This window comes from Pteronotus mesoamericanus, unplaced genomic scaffold (assembly GCF_021234165.1).
Source record: "Pteronotus mesoamericanus isolate MK-2021 breed Mesoamerican mustached bat unplaced genomic scaffold, CSHL_Meso_final scaffold_85, whole genome shotgun sequence".
Lineage (NCBI taxonomy): Eukaryota > Metazoa > Chordata > Mammalia > Chiroptera > Mormoopidae > Pteronotus > Pteronotus mesoamericanus.
Window position 1 is genome coordinate 8,261,865 of NW_026555329.1, and position 13,086 is coordinate 8,274,950.

The 13,086-nt window shown below is 36.5% G+C and overlaps 1 protein-coding gene across 1 annotated transcript in view; it reads right to left on the minus strand.

The window, feature by feature from the left end:
- The window catches only part of HDAC9 (histone deacetylase 9), a 608,128-nt gene that overhangs the window by 59,143 nt on the left and 535,899 nt on the right, over positions 1-13,086 (minus strand). The window contains exons 15-16 of the mRNA XM_054564529.1: positions 7,986-8,106; positions 3,548-3,597 (exon numbers count right to left, since the gene is read on the minus strand). Coding sequence (XP_054420504.1) covers positions 3,548-3,597; positions 7,986-8,106 — 171 coding nt within the window. The remainder of the gene's footprint in view (positions 1-3,547; positions 3,598-7,985; positions 8,107-13,086) is intronic.

Below are 13,086 nucleotides of genomic sequence, written 5' to 3' on the forward strand. Positions count from 1 at the left end.
GTGAGAACTAAAGTGGTCCTGCACTGGCTCTTGTTTCCAGAGTCCCTTAATTATCTGTTTCAATATACGATGACCAAGTCCTGGGATTTGGTAAAATGCTCTTTCTACTGGTGCATTTTCTTGTAGTGCAATCACATAGTAATCAGAAATGAGTCATGCCATAGTAACTAAACAAAATGAAAACCAAACAAAGGAATTCAGGAACCTTGAGATTGTTGCTCAAAATGCAACTCAGGAGAGCATGCTTTATAGAGCACCTTAAATACCACTCACCCACTGAGTTACCTGAACAACACTGTTGAATTATCACATGGAATTGTAGGGGGAGATTTCTGATTTCATAATGTCCCAGGTAGTCTCCTCAAAAGCCAATTAATCACCAGCATTCAGCAGATATATAATAAACCCATCTAGTAGGAAGGTAAATGAGGTCTGTCCAGAAGGTATCCAGCCATGTACTATGAAAAATAGAGACATTTACTGAAGAAGATACAAGATACAGGAAACATTGTACATAGGACAATGGTGCTTCAGTCCCCTTCAAAGTAGGCTCCTCGGGACCTCACAGAGTTCTCCCAATTGCATCAGCTGCCCACCATACTTTCCTGAACTTTACTGATAGTCTGAAATTTCTTCCTTTTCAAAGGTGATTTTTAGTGCTGGGAAAAGCCTGAAGTCACAGAGCACCAAATCTGGGCTGTAGGGGGGCTGAGTCACCTGGGTGATCTGATGTTTTGCCCTAAAAGCTCTGCACAAGATGTGATGTGTAGGCGGGTGCATTGTTGTGATGAAGCTGCCAATCATCAGTTGCCCATAGATGTGGCCTTCTGAATCATCCAAATAGTTTCCTCGGAGGAATGTTCAAGGTTAACACAAAATTGGATGCAGATTTGTTGCTCTACTCAGTCAGTGTGAATGCAACAGCCACACAGTACACATGCTCGCTCAATGGTGTCTACTGCCCCCACTGACCAGTACAGGAATGTTGTCACTGTTCGCACATTTACATTCCAGTCCACTCTCCTTGGATACCAGGTTACATCCATGCCATGCAAACTGTTCTTGTTATATAAACAATGGCTGGACATTTTCCAGACAGACCTCGTATATTCTAGGTAACTCGAATTTACTTTAACAATTGGAGATGGTTAAGTATTTTAGAATTTAAACCAGTATGTCTATCTCAGATAATTTGAACCAGAAGAGTGCCCTAAGACAAAAGCAACTTCAATGGTTTCCAAGCTCACTAGGGTGCCCCTATGTTGCCAGGTTGGGCCACTGTAAGTTCATACTGGGTATCTTTCATATACGTAGTATGTCTAGAACTGTCCTGGAGGTAAAAATTGAGACTAGTACAAATCCAAAGGACCCAGAGTTTCTCTTAGGGCTTATATCAAAACCAAAGATCTTAGAGGGCAAAATGGTACCTTGATGCCTAAGAACACAGCTTGATTCCTGAAATCAACGAAAAGACTGAATCAACTTCAGTTCTCTAAAGCATCAATAGCCCAAGCTTGTGTGTACACACAAACACACACACACACACACACACACAGCCACCTAGACCCACAAAAATACCACTTAAGACCTATAGGCCTATTTGAGAAATAGAGGTGCCTCTCTCCAGCTTTTTCCAATATTAATGCAGCCAAGCTACTCAATCTTCCACCTCCTGCCTCTGCTTGCCCCTGCTAGATGTGTCCACCGCCAACGCCACCATCTGAATTAGCTCATTGTCTGGGGACATTACTAAGGACACCCACTGTTTCTGAAGTAGCAGACAGCATTCATTCATTGGGTATGTCTAAGAGTTTACTAGAGCAGTTCTGGACAAAGAAAGAAATGACCTTGTTATGGTTTTAGAGCAGTTGAGTGGAGGTGCTTTGTGTTCAAGGGACAGACTTGGGAGGTGGGTCCTAGGGAGCTGTCCTCATTTCAGCTCTGGGTCGTGAAATAAATGTACTTGTAAATGAGCGGGGCTTTCATGGCCACCACTCCTTCGACAGTTTTCATTTCCTCCCCATGACCTTACCCACTGAGTTGTTCTTAGCTTTGTTTCATTCTTTGCCGCATTTGCCCGTAATCAGCCATTCTCTTAAAATGGCCATTTGGGATGTCAGAAAACAACAACAAAGCCAGTGAAACTCATTTTAAAAATCAGTTTGTCTTCTGCTTCCTAGAGTAATCTTGCAAGCTCCTGGCTTCACAAGAGGTTTGCTAAAAATTAACAAGGATCAATACAAGGTGGTGATCGCCCTGTGCTGGGGATCAAAAAGCAAGCTCCCTGGTGAGCTTCCACAAAGCGGGCCACGCACAGGGGCCACACGGCGGCACGGGCTCCAGGGGCTGCGGCTCGCCTGTGAACGCTGAAATCCGTAGAAGGACGGAAAACGCTCTTTCCGAACTTGTCCCCATGGACATGCCCATCCACTTCAAACTTTCAGCCTTTTACCCTTTACTGTGTGTGTCCTCAGGAAAATAACCCTGCTTCTCTGAGACTTCAGGTTCTCATCTGCAAAATGGTGTTAATAACAATGACTATTTTCACCAAGTTGTTATGAACCTCTGTTGTGTGTTGGTAAAGTCCAAACGGATGTTAGTGGTAGTTGTCATTCTTATTTCCAGAGGGCAGAATCACAGGTAAAGGAATAGAAAAGTTATCCTTTATAAACCTAGCATCATTAAAGTGAAAGAATTTGCTGAAAACATATGAGGATCCCCTGTATAAAATTTAGTTATAGCAAAATATTGCCTAATACATGGCGCACACAGGACTAGTTTTGTTTTTTTCCTTCAATATCTAAAACACCTAAATGACTTAAATTTCTTAGTCCTTGGAAACCTGATCTAGAATTATGTTGTCCTAACATGACTTAGCACTTAGTTCTATGGGATGATGGTTTATTATTGGTAAGGGTTAACTTTAAATAGATTGCAGGCTATAGGGTGTATTCTAATCACCCACAAAAACGTAGACATTTTCCCTCATATGTTGCTGGATTCGAACAAATTTGTCCTTGTGGTATAAATATCCTGGGTCAAAAAGACTTTGTTAATTATTGAAGACAAAAATAGCCCCAAGAGGTTCACAAACAAAATGTCCCACAATGCAAAGCCCTTTGTGAAGTTTATGCTATTTTCATCAGGAATATGACGTATGTACATACTCAGTGTGACTATATTGCAGATTGAATTCAGCGACAAAACTGCATTAAATCCTCTCATATTACCTCCTCTCCAGGTGTATAAAGATCTAGCAGAGCCAACTTTGTGAACCTGTGTCCTACAGGTTCACACTGGGCCCTACAGTTAGAGCGGCCCCACACTTGGTTTAATTCACTATTGCTGCCATCTTGGAATTCTTAGTTTTTGAACAAGGAAATCTGTATTTTCGTTTGGCATTGAGCCTTACAAATTATGCGGCCAGTCCTGAAGTCTAGTATAAGTTTTACTGAGAAACAGCCTTGTACAGAATTACCTAAATAAATAAAAGGAGATAGTTTTTGGAAGTTTGTTATTTAAGAACAGTAAACAAATTCATACTTACCCCAAGTCCACCACAAGGTAATGAAGAAAAAAACTTTTGAGAGGTGTCACCTACACAGTAAGAAGACATGAAAAAATATATAAATTGAAATATAGTTTTTAAAATTTTAAAATTCCTAAAAACTAATTTACAGCTTTTTGTTAAATGTTTAACAGATATTATGTTACATGGTATTTATCATTTAACTCAGGAGGAAACTGATCTAATTTTAGATAGGTAAAAGCTCATAGCAAATGAATAAAAATATTATACATGTAGACTCTATTGCCCCATATGAACAAGTATCTATGGAACTTGAGTTTCAAGATCTGCTTTAACTGCCCTACACACTGTATAGTACATAGCAACATTTTAAAAATTTATACTTTATCATGAGTAACTCAGCTATTCACTGATTATATCCTTCTAATGCAGTTTTGAAAGACAATATTTATGAAATGCATTGTCATTTTCTAAACGTTTCAAATATTAAAACATCTTTTCAAATATACACATTTATTTTTAATTTGTTTCTGATACACCTAAGACTAAGTATCCTTGGCTGCTCCAATACTTACAATGTTTTAAACAAACAAATCAAAAAAACACTACAAAGAGGATAACACTATTTAGGGATCTGTATAATATGAATGTATCTTTTAAAAATATATGTCAAAATCTTACTTGTGATTGTCTCATTTTTAATCATTCTGGAATTTTAATCATTTTGTTTATCTGCACCTTTATTTCGAGTAGAGAAAACAAACTACTCCTATACCTCTTAGGCCAAAGTCTGCCTTGTAAAGTAATTAAAAAGAAAGGCAGTGGGTGTTTCTTTATCACAGTCAAATGGCTCTGAAATAACTCCCATGGGTCACTCAGGAGGTTACTGGTAGAGGCATGTACAAACTTCCATTTCACCTATCCCAGTCCATTTATTCTACTGGTGATCAATGAATGAAATGATAATGAAAATCGAAAACAGGTTTGCGGTGGAATTCACATGCCACGTCAATAACAGTATCTAATTAGATTTTAATGTCACAGAAAATATTTCAGTTTTGAAAACAATAAATTTTATGAGTTGATTTTTCAAATGCAATTGCTAACAGATGGAAAGTGATAAAAAAATCTAAGTACAAATTAAAAATAATGTATTATATATAAGATCTTCATGAAAAAAGAAAGAAATAACAAAAAGCAAGTCATGAAAAAACATTAAACCTGAAACACTGACATCAGTAAAAGACACACAAAAAAAATTTATGGATAGCTTGGGGAAGGGTAGTTTTCTTAAGTTGTTGCTCATAACAGATATTTCGACATTACTGAATATTTTGCAGGGATGTATTCATATGTCACATGGGAAATTACAATATATGATATTGTATATTTTAATGTCTGAACTCTTCATTCCATAGTGAAAAGGAGTGAAGTTAGTATTACAATTCAATAAAGTAATTTTCACAAATTTTTTGAACTTTGAGAATAAGGAAAATGATATGCTGCATAAGACAAATTGTATTTAGTAGTATTTATATAATACAAAAAAGACAAATAATCATTTAAATTTCGCAGTGTGTAAAATATTTTAATTTACTGAATTGACTGCAATTTTTAAAAATAATGCTATATTGCCTTGCCCGTGAACTGAGATCTGGCTAGCCATGTGACAATGAAAACTGGTAATAAGAACGACGGGAATATTAATGTCAAGGAAAACTTTGTGCCAGAAATGACTGAAGAGAATGTTTTTAAAGTGTCACCTTACAGATTCTAGAGTATTTAAAGAGATGAATGGTGTACATTTTCAAAACTAATTATTTTATAAACGATAGCTATCTTTCAAGACACAAAGACTTATAGGTCTGGTCACAATGAACTCCTACTTAAATCCTTCCTCCAAACTCCAGAACCTAACTATCAGGAGCAGTACCAACAATTCAACTTAGAAATTTCATAAAATGAATGGATTTAAATTGAAAATGTGAGCACATTGACAAACCACCGCACACCAACCACTAATCTGTACTGGGAGGGACCAGGGAAAGAATTAATATAGAAAGAGAAATATCTTGATGTTTATAAATTTCTATACATTTACACATGGCAGCTTCAATCTTATTTTTTTTTAGATATTAATAAAAAGCTACAAGAATTCAAATTACATAAAGAACAAAAAATAGTTTGCAAAGTTAAACTTTAAAAAGGATGGCATTATTCACTTAGAACTGGAATTAAGGAAACTTTGCTGTTTCTGGATTCACTTGAGAAAGTGCAGTAGTTAGAAGTGGTTATCAAAGTTGAATTCTGAACTTGACATCAAAAATGAACAATGCAATATCCTTGTTCACGTTTACTCGTGTAGCCTGCACATGACATTGAAATTATTGCACTGATCCCTGAGAGGTGCCTTTGAAACCTCTAAAATCATCCATTGCATAAATATTATCCCACATTAAATACTCAAAACTGAGATAAGGCCAATTTATTTGGATTTAAACTTTAACAATTAAATTATTGGTACTTGGTGTTTTCATTGCATACATACATACAAAGAATTGTCCAAGGTCTAAATTATACATTGAAGTTGATTTTAAGTCATCAAGGTTTTAAATGATATTTATGTTGACTATTCTGAGAAAATTGGTTGTATCCAAGTGTCAAATTTCATTTTTAAAAATGGTGGTACTGCCATGTTTCTTAAGTAAACAGTTCCAAGTTGTCAAAGTTTAAATTTCATTTCTTTTACGAACATGTCTTAAAATGCAGAAAATGGTTGTCTTGTAATATCTCTCAAAAACCTACACTTAAGTTCTTCCCAGTTAAATCCTAGGCTAATTTGTATCTAGGCTGATTTACAGTTTAAGACCATAGTAAAAAAAATAAATAAAATGCATTGGGGAAAGTTGCTACTTGTCTTCTTTTAATTAAATTAAAAAATAATCAAAATGAACATGGCTTCCTATCCTCAAATGTGTGCATATTTTGACCTCATAAAACCATGAAAGTTAAGTTTACTTTATCTTTGGGTAAATTATGTGAGATTATTAATCCATGTAAAAATAAGGACATTTATTGCATAGTATCCACAGTAAATAAATTACTTTCTGTAAAGAATCTGTATGTGTAGAGATTCCTTCTTTCAACAAAAAGAAAAATAATAGGGAGTATATATATTTAGATTGACTTATTTGCCTTTATACTAATATATTGCTTTAATTCTACACCAATTGTTTTTCATCTTCTAATTTTAATAATGTTTTCTAAAAACTGAATAATCTTCGTGTGCTGCCCTTTCTGTCAATTTCCTCTCACACTACCACTACCTTCTCTGCACGCACGTATATATACACCCACATGCCTTTATCTCATAAATTTAGGGATGCCTGCCACTCCTTTTAAAAAGGCAGAGTGTAAGTGTTACAATGGGTAACTGTTAATTTCCCATTATTGTTTTCTAAGATGTGTGCCTACTACATGTCATATACTTGCTTTGAATTGCGTAGAACCAAATAACAAAATCATTTTGAAAAAATAAATTAGGTGAGAGTCCAATGATTTGGAACGGACACAATAGGTTTTGTTGAAAGAAGGAAACCAGAAAAAAGCCCTAAAAAGTCTTTTTTAAGTTAAAATAGTTAAAAAAAATCCTTTCAGTATATATTGCCATGTTATGTATTGTTATTCTATTATAAAAGGTTATTAATACACTTAATAGAATTGTTTCAACTAAAATAAGGTTTTGGAATGAACTTTTTCCAACTCTGTTATTTCCATCTCTCATATAAAGTTTACATAAACCTGTGTGACATTCATTTTATTTTAAAATCTGATGGCAAAGCTTTGAAAAACATTACATTAACTAAAAATTATGTTTATTAGTTTTCTGCTTCTGCCATCTATCTACTTTACTGATTAATTCCACAGTTAAAACATCAAGAAGATTACATTAAGGTTTAAAATGCAATCAAACTATAAAATGCAGTATTCTAGGCATAGCTATATGGAGTTTTCACTTAAAATAAGTCGTACTTTGCCATCTGTCTGTTAGGGTCATAGAAAAAAAGAACTGAATGACACAAAACAAGTGAAAAAGGTGAAGGTAAATCTGCATAAAGCATGCAAAAAACCTTTCTTCTTTTAGTTGAAAAATGTAAGCAAACAAACTCAGCAATGCATTTATTCCTGTATGCCAAAACACAGGGAAGAAATGCTATTAGAATAAAGATGAATTCAAAAGTAAACATCACGGTACTTGCATGGCCATTTTTCTAATGCAAGATTTTCTTAATCTACATTGGCTTCTATTGTAAACTACTCATTCCACAGAGCGATGCTGATGGAAAAGCTGATTTTTTTGTCACACTGCTTGCCAAGTATTTTGAACTGACACCAGCTTTGACTAATGACAGTGCTGGAATGTGCTGTTCTCAGTAGAATGGAGGCCCATACAGACCTAGGAGTGTCCTGGGGTCCAGCTTCTGTCCGTCCAGGGGGTTGGTGCCATACAATAGTGAGTGATGTTCAGAATGAACAAGCTGTATTTCCTCCAGGCTGGCTTTTCGACCTTGAATCCGCTGAAAGAAAACAGCAGAAGCCTGCAGTACTCCACTGACAACATTCAGAAGAAAATAAGGTCCCAAGTCACATTTAAGATGATTAATAATGGGCTGAGTTTCATCATATAGGAATGTGACACTGATGTGCTGAGTAAAGTACCATAGTAATATTTGAAAAATGAGAGTATGCAAGGTTCAGAACCAATGGATTGCTTATGCCTCAATGGGCAATTGACATAAAGTATATTCTTCTTTGGCATAAAAAAAGTCTGTAACAAAAAAATTAATAGTTAACTCCTTTGTGAAAGTTTCAGCTTAAAAACAAATAGGGCCTACTGTTTAGCTGAGAAGTAAGTTCATCAACATCTTATTTTACACTCACCTAAAAAAGTTATTGAAACAAATTCCGTGTTGTTTCTTCAAGGACTTAAGTAAAACAATACATTTTAATGTATTTGATTATAACAAATACGCTAACTACTCCATGTACGTGCACCTCACAGAGTGTTAATGTGACTGGCGTCTCCCAGAGTGTGTCCTATGGGATCTGTAACGGCTCAGAACTGGTGATGAATAATCTGTGATGAGATATGCATAGAATTCAAAGTGAATATTTAGAAACTTTTACAGTAACTTGACAGACTATTTGTATGTCTGTTGACTCTAATATAATTTTATATATCTTTGATTATATTTTTCTTTTGCAATATGTCATTTTAATGTATTTCATAAAAGCACTAGTTTGTGAGAAAATGGAAATTAAACAAAACTGATAACCAATGCTTAACCAGAGATAGCCTGAGACATTCTAGACTTTCTAGACATTCTAGTCAATATTTTTACACGCATGCTAGGCAGAGACTTTCTCTTCAATTAAGAAAGATTGGTCATTCAATACAGACAAATCCATGTGTTAAGTTAAAGCTCAGTTAACCAATATGCACAGTGTATTTCCTGGCCACATTTCTCAGTTGGCGTATCTGCCAGCCCAACAAGGATCATGTTGGTGTATGAAGTGAATTAGCCTAACTTCTGAAAATCACCGCGTTTCTTAAAATTACCCAGACAGAATTAATATTTCACTTAAAAATATGCACCACAATAAGGGACTTGTAGGGCAATATATTAGAAGAGACCTATGTACAGTGAAATTCAAAGAAAACCTGTTCGGAGAATGCTGCCCTTTCATGTTCCTGACCATGGAATCAGCCGTTGACATAGAAACATCAGGTGGCAACAATAACTCTCTTGGGACCAGGACAATTCCATATTCTATCTCCCTAATTTAAGGTGACGTGGCTGCTGCTCTCTGAGGCGTCAGGCCAGGAAACCTCAATTTACTGACACTTCTTAGGGGTTTACTGGGGAAAGGGCAGAGCTGTGCTTGTCATTGAAAATAAGCCATGTAACAGTGAGAGAGGAACGGTGGGAGACCCATGGCGAGACAGGAAGATAACATGAATGGGAGAAAACAAATTTCTTGACACCGTGCCACTATGGGCCAAAGAAACAAACAAATGCTCATGGAATTTTCTTTGCCATAGCATTAAAGTTCCCTCTTTTTGACACCCAACTTACATTTCTAGAAAAATAAAATTATGTGTCAGAGAAATTATTCCCTGATAGGTGTTGAATATTGAAATTAAACTGGATAACTGAAGACCAAGGCAAACTTAATCATGGCCAACTGGTCGGTCATTGTTCTGATCAATAAATGCACATATCTGCCTTGATGGTAAACATTAATTGTGGAAATGTTTATGGAAGACCCGAACAACCAAAGCAACAGAATGACAAGAAATGAGATAAAATTAGGAACCGAAAGTTCAAAGTCAGTATTAAAGGAAAACATTTTAGCTGTGAGATTTCAGCTTGTGGAAAATCCAAGAAAAATAGTCGTAAATCTATGGTCTGAGTCACCTAAAACTGGAATGAGCAGAGCACTGGAAACCAGACTGTGGCAACGAGTCCTATCTGGCCGAATAACGAACACCATGAAATAATACGGCTTCTTGCTCTGAATTCTATGATACTAAGAAATCCTAATGAGCAAAACAAACAAGCAAGCAAATTGTAACCAGAGACACTGAAATAAAGGACAAACTGACATTAATCGGCGGGGGATGGGGGGGTCGGGGGTGATGGGAGAATGGGGGAGGGTCATCAAGGAACATGTATAAAGGACCCATGGACAAGGCCAAAGAGGGGAAGGATTGAGGGTGGGAGGTGGGGGTGGGTGGGGTGGCAGAAAGTGGTGGTGGGAAAATGGAGATAACTGTCCTTGAACAACAATAAAAGAAAAAGAAGAATTAAAGTTATGCAAATAAAAAAAGAAATCTATAGCCACTAATATTTTGTACACTGATACAATGAAACATCTATGTCTTAACTTAAATAATGTGAGTTCTATAGCTAATAATCAGACCCACATTTTGACTGATATCATAAGGCTTCATTGATTTTTTTTTCCTTTTTCCTTTTCTTTAAATATATTTTCAGCTCTAAATTGAATGTCTGCCTCTGGTATGACATTAAATACCATTAATCAGAAATATATCTTTATATTTTCATTAACTAGTCATATATATTTGCAACCACATACTCCATGCTTGCCCCAACTCCTTTTTCATTCTCTCAGTCACATATTTGAAAAATAATCTGCTAACAAGATTCAGTTATTGACAGTAGCTCAAGTGCTGATAAATCATAATAGTACACCTGCTGAACTGAACATCGGTCCTTCCCTTATGTAATGTCAGCTAACCAACAGCAAGGATAGAGCATTTAGCCCAGCCTATTGGACATTTACTTATTCTAAGGGTCTGCTGTTCTAGTTTACCGTCTTGTCCTCCTTGTCACTATTAAAATGTAACAGTTTATTTTCCTGTTTTGATATCACTTTTTCCCCTTCTTTACTTCTTTTTGACTCCCAGGAAGTATTTTACATGGGCTCTTTTTATTATTATAAAGTATATTTCTTTTAAAAATAATTATACTAAATAAAAGGAATACTTATTCTTAACAAGCACCTTCTGCTTCTATGGCTGCTGGAGAATAAGACCCACAAACAGGATGTACATGTTTCTACATAAAGAGCTGTGGGAAAAAAATTCAATATGAAAATGTTTCTACCTAGAGAAAGGATCTGGAGAAAGCATGCTTTGAGATTAGTATCTCACAGGGGCCCTGCTATGGCCACCTGAAGGAGGACTAAGCTAAAAATTCTGAAATGGCCACAGCTCTCCTTCCTCCTTAACTGGTGGGGTCTCCTGGGGTCCTCCCACATTGCCTCACTTTTATCAGATGTCTCAGATGTGTCAACTTCACTTTTCCTCTCGATGTGAGGTCTCCAACAGTTTTCATTTTCTGGTATCATCATGAGTTGTGTGCTATGTTACTGTGTCTATGTTTAAATATAGATACTTTCATTTAATCCCTTCCCATATTTCTATTTCCGGTGCACCCTTTTTCCCTTCATTTCTCTCTCATGATGCTCTCTTAGGTCAAAGGTCAACAGCAAAATGAGTCACAAAATAGGATAAAGTGCTCTCTGATCATTGCAATTTAGGGAGATAGTGATTTCTGTTCTCAGAGACATTTAGTCTGTAGGATGTCTCTCTACAGTCATCCATGAGTCTCACCAGAAGGCTTTTTGAGAATTCTGAGTACATTCAGATACACAATGCATTGAAGAGGTGGCACTCATTTGAGTATTTCCTGAGATCTGACTTGGGGTCCCAATGCAGGTGCTGACTACCTTACTAACACAGGCCTGGGGATAAAAGCTTATAGCTCTTCTTTCACAATCTTAATAGAGAAACCCCGCAAGGCAGGGTGGGTGCATTATTGCATTTTCACTCTCTGTGACTCGCACTTGGGCAGTTTCTTCCCTGACACTCGGAAAGGAACTCGGGCTAAGTACCTGGGGAGCTTATTCAGGTTCAGAACCCCAGTCTACAGTCTGGTTTGAAGTTTGACTGAAGCAGTTTCAAACCACCATATCAATGAGTCTCACAACTTTCCTAAAGAACTAGTCTTCCTGAAAGAAAGCCCATTAATGCAACCTGATTACAGAAGGCATTTTCTGAGCGTGGTCTACAAAGTCACATTGTGACAGGATGAGACGCAGCTTGCCCACACCCACCCACACACAGAGCACACACACGGTATAGATTCATGTTTTCTTCCTGCCAAGGAGCAGGGAAAAAAGGAAACAGTTCTATTCCTTCCCCCCTGTGTTCAAAGCCTGGATCGGGGCCAGCGTCCTAATCAGTTCTCATTGGCCCTGGAGGAATCAGAACCTTTTGTAAAATATAATAAAGGGCATAAAATCATGATAAAATGCATGAAAAAGCAGTGCCTTTGGTTAGGGAACTAGAAATAATTTAGCAGAACAGACGGGTTGCATTGGTTTGGTATTACTGAGGACATGAAAGAGCTCATTTTGCGGCAGTTCCAAACTAAGAGAAAATGTCCAACTTAAATTTGACAAGTCAAAGTACCTGCCTCTGCTGGGGGAGACCCCATTTTCTTTAATCATTTTCAAAGTGGTGACATATTAGGCAAGAATTTCCACTGAAATCTCTCATTTTCTGAAAATATTTCATCCAGTGTCCCTAAAGAGAGAGACACTTTTTTTTCCCCTACAAAAATCCACAGGGCTGCAAATTTACAGAATGAAAGTATCATAAATGACTTACGAGTGTCAAAGTTATCCTTGGTTACAAATTCCATACTTAACATTTCATGAGTCAGTTCATGGCCTGTTCATTAGTCTTGATACACTTTGTCTTAAAAAAAATAAAAAATCCGCTCTCATGCATATGCCCAGGTATACCTAGTGGAGTTTCCAAATACGACAACTGATTGCTTCTTTAAATATTACAATAAGAGATAGTTTTTATCCTTTCCCCAACTGCATTCCCTCCTTCTGTATATCTTTCATCGTCCAATAACCTGTGCTCCTCAGAATTTTCTGATAAAGAAAAGGTAGTGAAA